This window comes from Echiichthys vipera (assembly GCF_963691815.1).
Source record: "Echiichthys vipera genome assembly, chromosome: 5".
NCBI lineage: Eukaryota > Metazoa > Chordata > Actinopteri > Perciformes > Trachinidae > Echiichthys > Echiichthys vipera.
Genome location: NC_139830.1, coordinates 1,003,007 through 1,019,903, shown reverse-complemented (window position 1 = coordinate 1,019,903; position 16,897 = coordinate 1,003,007). Strand labels below are relative to the sequence as shown.

The window sequence follows — 16,897 nt, the reverse complement described above, 5'->3', positions numbered from 1 at the left end:
GTTCAGGTGCAGCTGATAAACTCACGATGCGTTCAGGTGCAGCTGATAAACTCATGATGAGTTCAGGTGCAGATGATAAACTCATGATGTGTTCAGGTGCAGCTGATGAACTCATGATGCGTTCAGGTGCATGGTTTGTGTGTTCAGACAGTAACCTCAGTCTTTTTTTGTTGCATCATAAACACAATAACTTTCGGAAATGATACTTTTGTCTTACATTTTAAAAATTGAACAAAAACTGCGTCAGATTCCATCAAAAAGCATCAAATTGTAAAAAAATGTGTCGTTCCCTGAGTCGTATCGTAGCTCAGGTAGATTCAACGCATCAGATCGTTTTATAAAAGGATACAAATGTTTAAATACCTGTAAATAATAAACAAATACGTCTGCACAGGTGTTTAATATACATCAGTGAAGAGAAGGAGGATAACTGGGGGAAAGGTTGAAGGACGTGGAGGAAGAGGAGGAGATGGACGGATGTAACGAAGAAGGGGAAGGAGATAGTTGACAGATATTTTTAAACGAAGACGGGGGGAGGGGGGGGGAGGGGGGAGGGGGGAGGGGGGGCAGAGCAGCTGAAAGAAGAGCCGGAGCGTCATGTTTCCCGTTAAACCTCCATCTGTGATATTAGAGCTTCAGCTCGTCCTCGGACTCAGAGGAAAGTTCTGCAGGACGACCTCTGAGCCGTCAACCTGAGATGCGTTCAGGTGCAGCTGGTAAACTATGATCTCCGTCTATTTGTATTTTATATGTGACTTTGGAATTCTTCTTTTTTATATTCTTTTATTTTATTTATAAAGGGACAAAGGATGCAAATTAGCAGCTTTGCTATAATACGGCAGCTGATCAACTCATGATGCGTTCAGGTGCAGCTGATCAACTCATGATGCGTTCAGGTGCAGCTGTCAACTCATGATGAGTTCAGGTGCAGATGATAAACTCATGATGCGTTCAGGTGCAGCTGATAAACTCACGATGCGTTCAGGTGCAGATGATAAACTCGTGATGCGTTCAGGTGCAGATGATAAACTCATGATGCGTTCAGGTGCAGATGATAAACTCGTGATGAGTTCAGGTGCAGATGATAAACTCATGATGCGTTCAGGTGCAGCTGAAAGTATTTCTACACCTGATCAGTAAACGAGAAATATCCGTTTTGACTTGGTTCTCTTTCGATGCTACGCTAACCGCCTGCTTTCAGTTGTTGTGCTAAGCTAGGCTAACCCTGCACAGAGCGAGCCGGCGTCCGCCTCACCTTCGATGGGTCGGGGCACGAAGTGCGAGCAGGGTTTGGTCTTCTTCACCCGGTTCCCCTTCATGATGACGCCGTCCTTGTTGAGGCCCAGGAACCAGGCGCGGCCGGACTCGTGCTGCCGGTACAGCGTGGACGAGTAGATGACGTAGTAGTTCTCGAACACCGACTCCTTAAACTTACACTCTGCTGTAAACACATCCTGACACACACACACACACACACACACACACACACACAGTGATGACATCATCAGATTATATGAGCAGTGTGTGCAAGAGATTTAAACTTACGCGTTTGCTGTTCAGACTGTTTATGACGAGAGGTCGGTCCGGATCGTTCTTTAAAGCTAGCGTAAAGTGTAGTGCTAGCCTGATGCTAAATGAAGCTAACGCTAGCTTATGCCGGGTATTTCGTCATAAGCGATATATCAGTAAAATGCTAAGAAATGATGTTTGTCACTGAATGTTATTCAAGAGACGACCTCGGGGCCTAACTGCAGTTTCTCCAGCGGCCACTTGAGGCGCTCTCCAAGAGTCAATCCCCAAAGACCTCCATGTTAAAAACGTCCAACTTTACAGCAGAAATAATCAAGTTACAGCAGAAATAAACACATTTACAGCTGCTACAAAGACACTTCTGGTCTCCGGATCTCATTTCCCCGTTCATGATCACATGATAGCGGAACAGGACGTTTATAAACCAGGACATCATCTGCGTACGATGAGAGTTTCTTTTACGTTTCTTGGTTTCAGCCTCATAATTTAGGGCAGTTAGCGCTAAAATCCAGCTGTGATCGTTCAAGAGCTTCAAGAATATTCACGACGTTCATCGTGGGACAGGACGCTCATAAACCAGGACATCATCTGCGAACGATGGCCCTCATTTATTTTTTTTAATTATTTTCATCTCCTCGGTCGTGGCTGCCCTCGATAAACTGCATTAAATCAAACAAGGTATCAGATGATGAACATGTTGGTTTGGTTCTAGGTGACAAAGGTTCTCCTCTAACGGGATACCTGATAACAACGCTACAGAGCAGGAGCGCAGGTTCAGCCGTGCGCACACACGCACATGGGTCACAGTGGAGCGCTGCTTCAGGTTGACTGCCTCCGTTATTCTTTTCCATACAGCGTTTTTATGATGGGCCCCTTTTATTCCACTCTTAAGACAAACAGCACGTCTTTATGTTGCTCCATCTCAGATGTCAGGAGCCGATCTGTGTGTCGGAAAAGTGTCTTTTCTAACCTGCGTTCCTCCTCTCCGTGTCTGACCTCAGTGGGCGAGGACTCGAACCAGGAATATTTAAGGGCGTAACATGTTAATGACGATCGAAATTCAGCCGCCGCATTTATCAAGGCCCGCTCATTCGTACGCTGAGATCGGTCAGATACCAATGTTTCATGAAGCACACGTGGGTCCTGTCCTACGACCAAGTCTGCCTCAGATCTGCGCCCGTTTCCACGCAAGTTTGATAAATGAGGCACAGTGAGAGTTTATTTTTCGTTTCTTGATCGTTGAACTAACGCACCCTGATAAAAGGTGACACAGGAGCTCTGGGCTTCACTCGGCCGTCAGGGTTCAGTCACGTTACACACTCGAGATCAGGAATACGAGCAGCTGAGTTACAAACAACAACACAACTGCCGTTATTAGTGATATTGGGATTTTCTAAGAGCTCAAATCTGCACAAACGCAACTGCAAAAGTGTTGTAAACCACGTGAAACATCAACGTTTACTCGTTCAGCTCAGTAAAAATAACATATAAAGTGTTTGTTTCACTTTAAATAACCATTAAATCAGATGTCTGAGACTTTATCTCCACTCTTAACCATCTTGGAACGATGTGTCACCTCCTGTTACAGCTCCTGTGAGGATGTTTGTACCAAATATTAGTCGTGTCATTTGAAATGAGTCTTCCGTGTTAGACCGCAGCCGCCCGAGGTCGCCTCTTCTTGTTTGCACTTATCTACCGTATCATCTCCGTCGTCCCGCTCTCCCTCCATTACTCCTGCTCCTTTCTGTTTCTGCTCACACGGAAGAGACGCTGCGTTTAAAGTTTTATGGAAGGAGCGGAGCTGAATTATGGATGGAGGACGGACTCAGCGGGGCGAAGCAGCAGAGCAACAACTGTACTCGTCTGCACTGATGTTCTGCTCCTTATTAGCGTTAGCACCATGAACACAGGACTCTGTTCCACGCTAACGTCACGCACACGGAGCGTGTGTGGAGCCAAAACCAAAAGATGCATCTTTCTTCAACTGGGATGAACTCGATCCGTCAGATAATTTGACATAAATAAAATCAGTGATGGCAGAAGAAGCCTGGTGAGTAACTTTAATTCTTCTACTGCAGCAGCAGGTAGATCATGTACCTGCCTTGTCTTAACCATTAACAGCACTGTGGTCACTTTAGTACCGTATTCTCCGCACTATAAGTTTCACCTAAAAGCCTCCACATGTCTCAGTGCTCCTTATAATCCGGTGCTCCTTATATATGGACCAATATTGAGCCACAACAGGTCTCCAACTACGGTGAGCAGCCGCCGACTCTATTTTCCCCCGTAGAAGAAGTAACGCACGGTGCATGTTGAGATATACGACTGCGTGAAGCGTGCCGTTTCATTTCCATGTGTGTGTTTGTGTAAAGAGCCCAAAATGGCTCCTGTTAAGAGACACGCTTACGACGCAGAGTTTACACTCAAGTCCATTAGTCACGCAGCAGAACACGGGAATAGAGCAGCAGCCAGAGAGTTTAACATGAACCAATCAATGGTGCCGAAGTGGAGGAAGCAACAAGACGACCTGCGCCGAGTAAAGAAGACTAAACAGAGTTTAGAGGGAACAGAGCGAGACAGCTGCAGCTGGAGGACGAACTCGAACAGTGGGTTGTTGAACAGAGAGCAGCGAGTAGAAGAGTCCGTACGATCACTGTTCCACTGAAGGCAACAGCGCTAGCACGCCAACTTAGCATCAATGAGTTTAGAGGCGGTCCTTAACGTGACCCCAGCCTCGACTGTAGCGTCTGTTCTATGCGCCTTATAATGCTGAAAGTACGGTAGTTATCAGGAGGAGGAACTGTTGCACTTTGTTTGTTTGTTTGTTGTTGAAATGACGTTCATTCATTCCGAAGCGACCGACGCTCGGTCAACGAGACGAGTCAGCGGAATGCGTTAAACACGACGTTTACACCATTAATGCGTTCATGATGATAAACACTCGTCACAAGCTAAAGCTAACGCTACATGTTCACAGACGAAGTATTTAAATCTCTGAATAAAACAAATTAAAAAACCCTGCAGCTGCTTCGGAGCCAATAGCGTTGGGCGGTGCTGGTTGCTGGTTCAACAGGCGCACAGGAAATGACCTCAGAACCGCCGTAGGCCTCGTGCTCGTACACGTGCGCACGCTCGTGCTCGTACACGTGCAAACGTGCTTTACTAAAGCCCACCTCTTTAGCTTTAGCTGAAAAAACGGTTTTGGCGCGGTGCGGAGGGACAGTGTGAGTGCGCCCTGAAATGAGTCTCAAAAACAGGTCAGAAAGCGGCTCAACTCGTACAGAATAAGTCCACATGTTCACTCAGTTTGTTTCTTTGCTGCTGGCTGCACCACAAACTGCTCTACAGGGACAATAAAGACCTCCTGACTTGACTGCCTGAGTGTCCTTGAGTGTCTCCAGCACGATGCTGACGTTTCTACGTAAAGAGTCTAATAACTGTCACCATTGATCCAGAATATCCATGTAATCTGAACCTTTACACATTTGGATTCATTCATAAACTCGGGGAAAATGAGTTTGAAGCAGCAGATTTCACATCAAACGTCTTTGAATAATTCACAGTAAAACTCGTCCTCCTGCGTTTATATAACGCTCTAAAATAAAAACCACAACAGCTCCAGCACTCTTTCTTTTTATAGTTTAGTGTGTGTAGGGACTCTTCTCCTGCTGCTGCAGAGGTTTGCTGTTATTTTCAGCAGCATTAGTGGTTAAAAAAGACCTTTGAATGCCTTCACCGTGCTGCCCCGAGCTAACCACTGTTAGCCACGTCCGGCTGTTAGCATCTCTCCTGATTTCTACCTTAATAAAAACTGTCTCCATGGTTACTGAGGGTTAAAGTGCAGACAAAGACCCTGATTTTGCAGAAAAAGACACTGATTTTGCAGAAAAGACTCTGATTTTGCAGAAAAAGACCCTGATTTTGCAGAAAAAGACCCCGATTTTGCAGAAAAAGACCCTGATTTTGCAGGAAAAGACCCTGATTTTGCAGAAAAAGACCTGATTTTGCAGAAAAAGACCCTGATTTTGCAGAAAAAGACTCTGATTTTGCAACAAAAGACCCTGATTTTGCAGAAAAAGACTCTGATTTTGCAGAAAAACACTGATTTTGCAGTAAAAGACCCTGATTTTGCAGAAAAAGACCCTGATTTTGCAGAAAAAGACTTGATTTTGCAGAAAAGACCCTGATTTTGCAGAAAAACACTGATTTTGCAGAAAAAGACCCTGATTTTGCAGAAAAAGACCCTGATTTTGCAGAAAAAGACTCTGATTTTGCAGAAAAACACTGATTTTGCAGAAAAAGACCCTGATTTTGCAGAAAAAGACCCTGATTTTGCAGAAAAAGACCCTGATTTTGCAGAAAAAGACACTGATTTTGCAGAAAAGACCCTGATTTTGCAGAAAAAGACCCTGATTTGCGGAAAAGACCCTGATTTTGCAGAAAAAGACCCTGATTTTGCAGAAAAAGACCCTGATTTTGCAGAAAAGACCCTGATTTTGCAGAAAAAGACCCTGATTTTGCAGAAAAAGACCCTGATTTTGCAGAAAAAGACCCTGATTTTGCAGAAAAGACCCTGATTTTGCAGAAAAAGACCCTGATTTGCAGGAAAACACTGATTTTGTAGAAAAAGACCCTGATTTTTCTGAAAAAGACCCTGATTTGCAGGAAAACACTGATTTTGCAGAAAAAGACTCTGATTTTGCAGAAAAAGAACCTGATTTGCAGAAAAAGACCCTGATTTTGCAGAAAAAGACTTGATTTTGCAGAAAAGACCCTGATTTTGCAGAAAAACACTGATTTTGCAGAAAAAGACCCTGATTTTGCAGAAAAAGACCCTGATTTTGCAGAAAAAGACTCTGATTTTGCAGAAAAACACTGATTTTGCAGAAAAAGACCCTGATTTTGCAGAAAAAGACCCTGATTTTGCAGAAAAAGACCCTGATTTTGCAGAAAAAGACACTGATTTTGCAGAAAAGACCCTGATTTTGCAGAAAAAGACCCTGATTTGCGGAAAAGACCCTGATTTTGCAGAAAAAGACCCTGATTTTGCAGAAAAAGACCCTGATTTTGCAGAAAAGACCCTGATTTTGCAGAAAAAGACCCTGATTTTGCAGAAAAAGACCCTGATTTTGCAGAAAAAGACCCTGATTTTGCAGAAAAGACCCTGATTTTGCAGAAAAAGACCCTGATTTGCAGGAAAACACTGATTTTGTAGAAAAAGACCCTGATTTTTCTGAAAAAGACCCTGATTTGCAGGAAAACACTGATTTTGCAGAAAAAGACTCTGATTTTGCAGAAAAAGAACCTGATTTGCAGAAAAAGACCCTGATTTTTCAGAAAAAGACTCTGATTTTGCAGAAAAAGACTCTGATTTTGCAGAAAAAGACCCTGATTTTGCAGAAAAAACCCTGATTTTGCAGAAAAAGACCCTGATTTTACAGAAAAAGACCCCGATTTTGCAGAAAAAGACCCTGATTTTGCAGAAAAAGACCCTGATTTTGTGCCGGAAGTTCACTTTAAATGTTGCTTTGTCATCACAGGACACTACAAATGCATGACACATCCCATAAAGTGAGGAAAAGTTGGGTATGCTTACTGATGTGTAGAGGAATCCCTCCGCGTTCATGGCCATGTAGAGTCCGGCCTTCACCCCCTGCATGGCCACGACCCTCAGACCCACTGGGATCAGGTTGAACAGAGCTGCAAAGGGGCGAGAGACACACAGTTGGTTACTGCAGAGAGAGAGAGAGAGAGAGCGCTTTGTGTCTTTTCCTCCAAAGGAACTCAACAAAAGTCCTGTTCCTGTGATCGGCAGTGAATCCATGTTGCATTGGAAATAACTCGTGTGTGAAACAACAACAATCACTTTGAACTGTGTGAGCGACGCTTCCAGCTGCAGAGAGACAAAGAGAGAGAGAGAGAGAGAGAGGGAGGGATGAAGGGATGAGAGGTGATTTAATCCTCGGGGACAGAGAGCTGCAGCGTGGGTGAGGATGAAGAGGAGGAGGTGGAGGAGGAAGAGGCCCGTGGCGATGGCTGCTGTTAATCCTCCTTTATTTAACTCAGAGACGGAGAAGATCTGAGAGAGAGAGGGAATCCAAAGCATCTCCTCCTCCTCCTCTTCTTCCTCTTGTCCTCTTTTTCTGCGCCTTGTTTCCAAACCACAGGATTTGAACGCAGCAGGATCCGTGATCCTGAGCTCCTCCAACGAGACGAGTCAGCGGAGCGCGTTAAAGACGACTGTTTACACTATTAATGCGTTCACTATGAGATGAACACTCGTCACAAGCTAAAGCTAACGCTACATCTTCACAGACGAAGTATAGAAAGAATAAAACATTTAAAAAATCCTGCAGCTGCTTCGGAGCCAATAGCGTTGGGCGTTGCTGGTTGCCAGGGTTGCCTGTTGTTGGGTGCAGCTACTGTAGGCTGGCACTGGGTGAAATGGAGTTAGCCAATGGTGCAGCTGCTTGGGAGCCTCAGTGAAGGGGGCGTTCTTTGTCCCAGCAGCTGAGTGAGCGGAGACGGGCAACAACCAGAGTCACTATAGGCCGAGCATTCACTCCATGGACTGAGAGAAAGGAGAGGAACGCCATTCAAACGCACGCCCACATGGCTACGCTGCTCCTGGATGCTAACATCACTTTCATCTGCACTTAGCTGCAACGGCTAATGCTAACGGCTAACGGCTAAAGCTAACTGTCAGTCAAACTCCTCTAATCCTTGTTTTGATGCTGTGATTTTCTGGAGGGGACGGGTTCAAACAGGCTCACACAGACTCCGGTCTCCTGGAGCTACTGGGCCGGGTCTGACCAACCTGGCAACCCCACTGCTGGACTTCTTTTTTGTTGTTGAGACGACGATCTGGAGACTCTAGATGGAGCTGTTCTGATCGTTCTACACATTCAACCTTTAAGATAAGAATACAAATGTTCCATCAAACGTCTGATCTCATTTGTCCTGGTTTAAATGTAATCTGGCAGAAAGGGGAGGGGTCTAACTTCATCACACCCATGTTTCTACGAAGCACAGAGAAGAGGAAGTGCATGTGAACGCTGTACAGTTGAAAGTAACTCTGCATGTAGAAGCCGTCTGTGTTTCAGCGTTCAGTGTCGGCTTCAGATGAATCAACCGTGAACGCGCTCGAGGTTAGATGGGAATTAGAGCTCAGATCCAGGCGTGACGGTTCCTAAGAGCTTCATGAATATTCACGACGTTCATTGTGGATATAAAAACCCACAGAACCACATGTTAAAACGTCTTAACAGCAGAAATAAACAGGTTTACAGCTGCTACAGAAACACTTTGGGTCTCTGGAGCTCATGAAAACAGCGGAACAGGACGTTCGTAAATCAGGACGTCATCTGCGTACAGGGACAGTTTGTGTCTCGTTTCTTGTTTTTAGAACAAACAAACCCGAATAAATTAGGACAATTAGAGTTCAAATCCATCCGTGACAGCTCTTGAGAACATTTAGGACATTCATCGTATACCACTGCACGCACTGGACAGCACTACGACCAATCAGAGCAGAGAACAAGGTGACGTATGTGTGTTTAGGGATCGTAGGGGTGAACCGCTCGATCCGGCCGTCAGAACTGCGAACTACAGATTTGAGTGCCGTCTTTAAAGACAAAGAAAACGCCTCTGTATTTCACCGTACAGGCAAACGGGAAGAAGCGCATGAAACAGAATGAAAGGAAGAACATATGGAAACATGAGGGGAAGCAGAACACCATCACCTCTGACATCGTAATCGTCTCAACTGTAAAGATCTGACTCTGAGCAGCTTTGTGCCACTTCCTGTGCCTCTGTGACGCGTCCAGGACACGTTCAGACGCTCTGCACGACACTTGTTGCAGGTGCAGAGAGAAGAAATGCCGTGAACATGAATCCACTCTTGGCTCCAACGGTGAGAGAGCCTGACGACGGACAACCACCACCACGACGTTCGGCAAAGCTGAAGTTCAGTCCGACTCTTAAATGAGTCTCAAAAACAGGTCAGAAACCGGCTCAACTCGTACAGAATACGTCCCGATTAACCTCCATGAACTAGAATTTGAGTTCATAATCCTGGCGTTAGACGAGCTCTGGGCCTTGTGGTTCGTTCTCAGCTGACGGAAAAAATAGAAGATGTTGACGACACAAGATTGTTTCCTAAAACACAGACTGTAAACAAAGACGGACGACGCGGCTCCACTTCCTCCTGCTGTACAAAAGTGCAGCCAAAGTTTCCTGAATCCAGATCTGAGCGTAGAGATCGGTGATGTCCAGATACCCGCTCGACCGATCACCTGAACAAACATCAGCACGATCAAAGCTACCGACATCGACAGAAACCATGTTTGGGAAAAACGCATTTAAGGTGAACTTTGAGGCCGCGGGTGAAAACATCAAAATATTTGATCAGATGTGCCTTTCGTTTAGACGGCGACGGCATTTTGGGGGCTTAAAAATGCGGAAAAGGTAAACCCCCCTCCAGAGTGTAACTGTTAAAAAGGCTCCAGCGTTGTGTTTGCGTGTAGAGGTAAAAACACTAAAGTGAGCTCTGATCTGCTCCAGCGCTGTGTTTGCGTGTAAAGGTAAAAACACTAAAGTGAGCTCTGATCTGCTCCAGCGTTGTGTTTGCGTGTAAAGGTAAAAACACTAAAGTGAGCTCTGATCTGCTCCAGCGTTGTGTTTGCGTGTAAAGGTAAAAACACTAAAGTGAGCTCTGATCTGCTCCAGCGTTGTGTTTGCGTGTAAAGGTAAAAACACTAAAGTGAGCTCTGATCTGCTCCAGCGTTGTTTGCGTGTAAAGGTAAAAACACTAAAGTGAGCTCTGATCTGCTCCAGCGTTGTGTTTGCGTGTAAAGGTAAAAACACTAAAGTGAGCTCTGATCTGCTCCAGCGTTGTGTTTGCGTGTAAAGGTAAAAACACTAAAGTGAGCTCTGATCTGCTCCAGCGTTGTGTTTGCGTGTAAAGGTAAAAACACTAAAGTGAGCTCTGATCTGCTCCAGCGTTGTGTTTGCGTGTAAAGGTAAAAACACTAAAGTGAGCTCTGATCTGCTCCAGCGTTGTGTTTGCGTGTAAAGGTAAAAACACTAAAGTGAGCTCTGATCTGCTCCAGGGTTGTGTTTGCGTGTAAAGGTAAAAACACTAAAGTGAGCTCTGATCTGCTCCAGCGTTGTGTTTGCGTGTAAAGGTAAAAACACTAAAGTGAGCTCTGATCTGCTCCAGCGTTGTGTTTGCGTGTAAAGGTAGAAACACTAAAGTGAGCTCTGATCTGCTCCAGCGTTGTGTTTGCGTGTAAAGGTAAAAACACTAAAGTGAGCTCTGATCTGCTCCAGCGTTGTGTTTGCGTGTAAAGGTAGAAACACTAAAGTGAGCTCTGATCTGCTCCAGCGTTGTGTTTGCGTGTAAAGGTAAAAACACTAAAGTGAGCTCTGATCTGCTCACGCTGGCTCTCGTGGCGTGCGTGTCTCCGTAACATCCGTGTGCAGAGTTCAGGTAAACAACAACAAACATGTGGGACTGTTTCCATCAGTGGGACGTTCGAGTGTCCTGGGTGGAGCCGAGGCGGTGGGAGGCTGCAGACCGTGCTGCAGATCCCTGTCACGCTGTACGGCGTCCTGCTTCTCAGCTGTTAGGGAGAGAAGGAGGAGGACGTTTCCCAGCATGCACCAGCTCTGGGTGCTGTTGTGTGGCAGCGCTTCACAGCTCCACCTACACACCTGACGTGCACACTACATCTAATTTACACACTTTTGCGTCACCGTGTGCAGACTTCCCCCAAAGTCGCTCGTCTACACGCAGAGTAAAAAGTGAGAACGCAACGCCACTTTTGCGAGTTTTCAGGTCCCATCCACTAACATGGAGGGGGCGGGGCTTAGGATCTGTGCTTTGGCCTCACTCTTTAGGTGTGAAGACGTCCACGAACCTTCTTCTGATCTAAACCGTTGCCTTTGGTTCCTAAACGTAACTGTTAGCATTAGAACAGTGCGTAGGCATCACAGGCATCAAAGGGTTCGAGTTTCGCAGTTCACCCAGGGGAGTTTTCCTCTCTCGCTGCCCCTCTCACCTGTGGAGTCCCTCAAGGCTCTATTTTGGGCCCCATCCTGTTTCCACTGGACTTGCTGCCCCCTGGGATCCATCTGAGCGAAACACAACGTTTCTTTCCACTCTTTTGCCGACGATGTACAAATCTATATCCCTTAAAGTCCCGTCGTAAGGACTCATTGTTTAGATGTAAAAACTTGGATGGACATACATTTTCTCAACCCTCATGAAAACAAAACTAAACTATTGTGTTTGGGCCGAATGTTCATGGTTCCTCTGCTGGTTTTCTGGACCCACTTACTCCAAACTCCTGACTCATGTCAAGAACCTCGGAGTAACACGAGGAAGTGCTTTTTAACTTTGGCAGCAGGTTCTGTCGTCGACCTTTTTCTGATCTAAACCGTTGCCTTTGGTTCCTAAACGTAACTGTTAATGTTAGCATTAGCACAGTGCGTAGGCATCACAGGCATCAAAGGGTTCGAGTCTTATCCGTCTGAGAGGAGTTTCGCAGTTCACCCGGGGGAGTTTTCCTCTCTCGCTGCCCCTCTCACCTGTGGAGTCCCTCAAGGCTCTATTTTGGGCCCCATCCTGTTTCCACTGGACTTGCTGCCCCCTGGGATCCATCTTAGGGAAACACAACGTTTCTTTCCACAGTTTTGCCGACGATGTACAAATCTATATCCCTTAAAGTCCCGTCGTAAGGACTCATTGTTTAGTCTCATTGTCAGATGTAAAAACTTGGATGGACAAACATTTGAAAACAAAACAAAACTATTATGTTTGGGCCAAATGTTCATGGTTCTCCTGCTGGTTTTCTGGACCCACTTCCTCAAAACTCCTGACTCATGTCAAGACGCTCGGAGTAACACGAGAAAGTGCTTTTTAAATTTGGCAGCAGGTTCTGTCGTCGACCTTCTTCTGATCTAAACCGTTGCCTTTGGTTCCTAAACGTAACTGTTAGCATTAGAACAGTGTGTAGGCATCACAGGCATCAAAGGGTTCGAGTCTTATCCGTCTGAGAGGAGTTTCGCAGTTCACCCGGGGGAGTTTTTACTCTCCCGCTGCCCCTCACACCTGTGGAGTCCCTCAAGGCTCTATTTTGGGCCCCATCCTGTTTCCAATGGACTTGCTGCCCCCTGGGATCCATCTTAGCGAAACACAGCGTTTCTTTCCACAGTTTTGCCGACGATGTCCAAATCTATATCCCTTAAACACAGTCGTAAGGACTCTGATCTAAACCGTTGCCTTTGGCTCCTAAACGTAACCGTAGCGATCCACCTCAGGTCGCTGTTTCACGGCATTAAACAGAACGTGGTATTTCGTAAGACGTAACCCGCGTTTGTGCGTTACTTTCCGTAGATTGAGGAACCTGCCGAACACATCAGAGCAGCAGAGACTCACTGTAGTCGCTGTTCTCGTCCTTGTTCCCGCTGATGGCTCCGTCGGGCTGCATCTGCAGATAGAAGCCCTGCTCACTGAAGAGGCGCGTCACGATGCCCTTCAGCTGCGGCTCTGAAACACAACAACACACACACATGAGACATTAATGCTGCACACACACACACACGCAGAGAGAGACTGGGATCAGTGCTGCAGAACATCTCCACTATCTGTCCACTCTAAACTCACTCTGAACACATTCATTATTCAGCTGCGTGTCGCCTCTTTACCTCGCCCGCCCTTCTGCCGCAGCTTCTTGTACGTCGAACCCAAGAACACTGATACAGTTCTCTACAAACCTGCGGTCGGAGGTTCAGTCACGTTTAATCCAGCTTCAGCTCCGAACTCTGGGAAGTTAACGTCTGCTCTTCCAAAGATCTCAAGGAGTTGAAACTGAAATGGTCCCGAACGCCGAAGTACTAAGGGTCGGTTATCGATCAGAACTTCACAAACCAAGCCTGGAAACACAAACCCACATCGATCCAGACGTAGGGAACCACCAGTCGACGTGCACGACTCAGGGCGAGCAGTTCAAAGTACCACTGCACGCGTTGGATAGCACTACGACCAATCAGAGCGAAGAACAAGGTGACGTATGTGCGTTTAGGGATCATAGGGGCAAACAGCTCGACCCGGCCGTCTAAACTGCAAACTACAGATTTGAGTCCAAGTGGTTTAGAGTCTTTTCAGACCACCGCTGGTCATCATCGGCCGCCATCTTTGACGTTTACTAACAAGACTACGACGGCGCATCACTGTCGTCGTCGGATACATAACAGATAGTACGACTCGATTGGTGCTCTGGGATTTTCTGACGACGTTAAAGTGAAACCAACAACTATTTTAACAACTATTAAGGTAGAAATCCAGGAGAGACGCTAACAGGCGGACGTGGCTAACAGTGGTTAGCTCGGGGCAGCACGGTGAAGGCATTCAAAGGTCTTTTTTAACCACTAATGCTGCTGAAAATAACAGCAAACCTCTGCAGCAGCATGAGAAGAGTCCCTACACACACAACAAAGCATCAATGGGCTCCTTCCACTGTAATGGACTTTACTATGAGAGGAGCTGGTGCAGGGGCCAGTAGGGAAGTCTTTAAAACAGTGTGGACAGATCCAACTCGACACTTACTCCAGCTCTGAGCTTCATCCTCCGAAATTCAACAAGGACTTCATTGGTGACTTCTCTGACCTGTTGTCGAAGGTTGTGGTGAAATACGACCATTAAATACGAACACATCTCTTAATGTCCATGTGTGCCGTGACTCAAACCCTCGGACTGATCCGACACACGGAAAGGGCCGAACTCTGGATCGGTCTGTGTAAACGGGGCTCGTGCATCGTGTATTTGGGACCTTTGCCTGTTTTATTCACTGTTTTAACACCTGGTTGGAGGCCTGAGGTGTGTGTTTAACCCTTCATCTGCACAGATCTCAGTTATGTTTAATGTGTGATCTCAGATGGAGACGGTGCTCTCAGCGCTGAGGAGCGTGTTAGCAGTTTTAACTCCATGTGTAAAAATATCTCGGGTTCTGTTTCTCCTCTTAGATCCAGACGCACTAAAGCACTTTCTGAGCCGTGGTTGAACGACTCCACCGCTCTCTCAGACTCTCTGTCCTCTTAGGGCGCCCTCCCACTGTGCCTCCGTCCCGTGCCCCGTGCTTTAGGATCCTTGTCCCCCCCTCCAGGCCCGTTTGTACTCACACTACCTGGGCCTCGGAGAATGCTTCTTGCTGCCTATACGTCATCACGCCGTAACACGTCACACGCATTGATGACGTCATGGTGATGCGTGGCTTTGTTTCCAGATCTTTCCGTAGACCTCGGAGTTTTTGTGCGTCTTGTCGACTGTTTTTGAATCTTTTCATCGACCAAATCTGCAGTAAACACTCCACCTCCGCATCACACCAACGTGAACCTTTCACCGCCATTGTTTGAAATGTCCGCGCATGGTCCCTCCTTCTTTTTTCTACGTCCCAACAGGCGCACAGGAAATGACCTCAGAACCACCGTAGGCCTCGTGCTCGTACACGTGCGCACGCTCGTGCTCGTACACGTGCAAACGTGCTTTACTAAAGCCCACCTCTCCCAAACGGGCCGTGGACGGCAAGCGTGCCGCTCCTAGACGTGGTACGGTTGCACTCACACTGGTCAAAGGAACCAGACTTTAGCCGTGAGACGTGCTGGGGCACGGTACGGAGGCACAGTGGGAGGGGGCCCTTAGATCAGCCCAGACCCTGGAGGTTTTTAAGTCCTTACTGAAGACCCACCTGTTCGGGCTGAGCACCTGTCTGTAATATGGGTAATCTCGTGTTTCCTGCTTCTACAGAAACAAAAGCTTCTTCCTGTTTTGTAGGAGGAGAGTTTGGGACGGTGGCGAGCGCGGTTTACAGACATGCGTCCTCACACAGCGTCCGTCAGCAGCCGCACACCATGATGAAGTGATGCTCCAGATGACAATGTGGGCCAGAAGGACTCATCACCGGCAGAAATAGACCCAAATACAGAGAGGCTAATGTGGAGCAGGCTGCTGTGCTACTTAACGTTCACACTGACAGACAGACGGACAGACGTGCTGGTGCTGTTCTCCGTCAGAGGAGCGAGCTGCGGACGCCGCTCCACAGACAGTGGGGACGTGCTGCCAGTTTACACGCTCCTCTGTGAATAAAAGGTGTGTTTCACCCAGAGATGAGACTTGAACATACATAAAAGACTTGAGACTCGTTAAAGACCCGTGTAGCTAGCTAACGTTAAGGTGCGTTCACACCGCGTGCGACAGGATCAAATACAAAGACGCGACTTTAAGACGTGCGACAAGTCCGGTGCGTTTTGCGCGACAAGATGGACGCGATGTCGCTTCAAACACATCAAGATATTGAACTTTTCAGGCGTGTCGCACGGCAATGCGGCTGCGGCGCGTCAGCCAATCAGTGTTTAGATTTAGCGTCATCAAGTTCTCCGTGAAACATCCACGGGATCAACAAAGACGCCGTTGTTTCAGCGCATCAGGGAAACCGGACGTTCCTGTGGATGTGATAAAATGATGGATACTAACTCTGACCTGTGGGTGGCAGCGACGTGGCTTTAGGCAGCTAGTCTGCAGGAAACCCAGAAGAAGAAGAAGAAGAAGAAGAAGAAGAACGGCGTCACTACAGAGTGAAGCGTGTCCCGGTCTCCTGAGACCCGGCAGCTCCTGTGCAGCTACGGAGGTTAAATCCCAACGCCTCACTTCCTCTGAGAGCTGTTCCTGCTCCTTTAGCAGCACTGAGGTTAGCATTAGCATAACTACTCATTAGCACAACATGGCCGAGCTAAAGGCGGCTACTCGCTAACAGCCGTGGCTCCAAACGTGTGACTTGATCACATATAAGAAAGACGATCACGCCACACGTTACTGCCGTTTGAAGCGTGTGAACGCAGCTTTGGATACAACCTGACCCTCACGACTCAAAGGAGACTTAACCGTCACCTTTTATGGTCTAAGTCGACTTAAGTCGTATATGATAGGTTGATGAGCTTTACCTCATGATAAACTAGCAGCTGTGTGAGGTTGTGCTAAGCTAAATGCTAACATGCTCACAATAACACAACACGTCCTCGTACCCAAACAACAGACTCGCTCCTTTCACACTTGCACTGCAAACCGGACATTATCTACACATTACAATGAGCAGAACGGCTCCACCTAGAGTCTCCAGAGCGTAGTCCCAACAACAAAAAAGAAGTCCAGCAGTGGGGTTGCCAGGTTGGTCAGACCCGGCCCAGTAGCTCCAGGAGAGCGGAGTCTGTTTGAGCCTGTTTGAACCCGTCCCCTCCAGAAAACCACAGCATCAAAACAAGGATTAGAGGAGTTTGACTGACAGTTAGCGTTAGCCGTTAGCGTTAGCCG

General features: G+C 46.9%; 1 protein-coding gene across 3 annotated transcripts in view; it reads right to left on the bottom strand.

Moving 5' to 3' along the window:
* Window positions 1-16,897, bottom strand: part of LOC310947248 (fibroblast growth factor 12-like) — a gene marked incomplete at its 5' end in the record, with an annotated part of 54,532 nt that overhangs the window by 5,163 nt on the left and 32,472 nt on the right. For all 3 annotated transcript variants that reach the window (XM_083914016.1, XM_083914015.1, XM_083914014.1), the window contains 3 exons: window positions 1,256-1,454; window positions 7,127-7,230; window positions 12,971-13,081. In XM_083914016.1, the coding sequence (XP_083770142.1) occupies window positions 1,256-1,454; window positions 7,127-7,230; window positions 12,971-13,081 (414 nt within the window). The remainder of the gene's footprint in view (window positions 1-1,255; window positions 1,455-7,126; window positions 7,231-12,970; window positions 13,082-16,897) is intronic.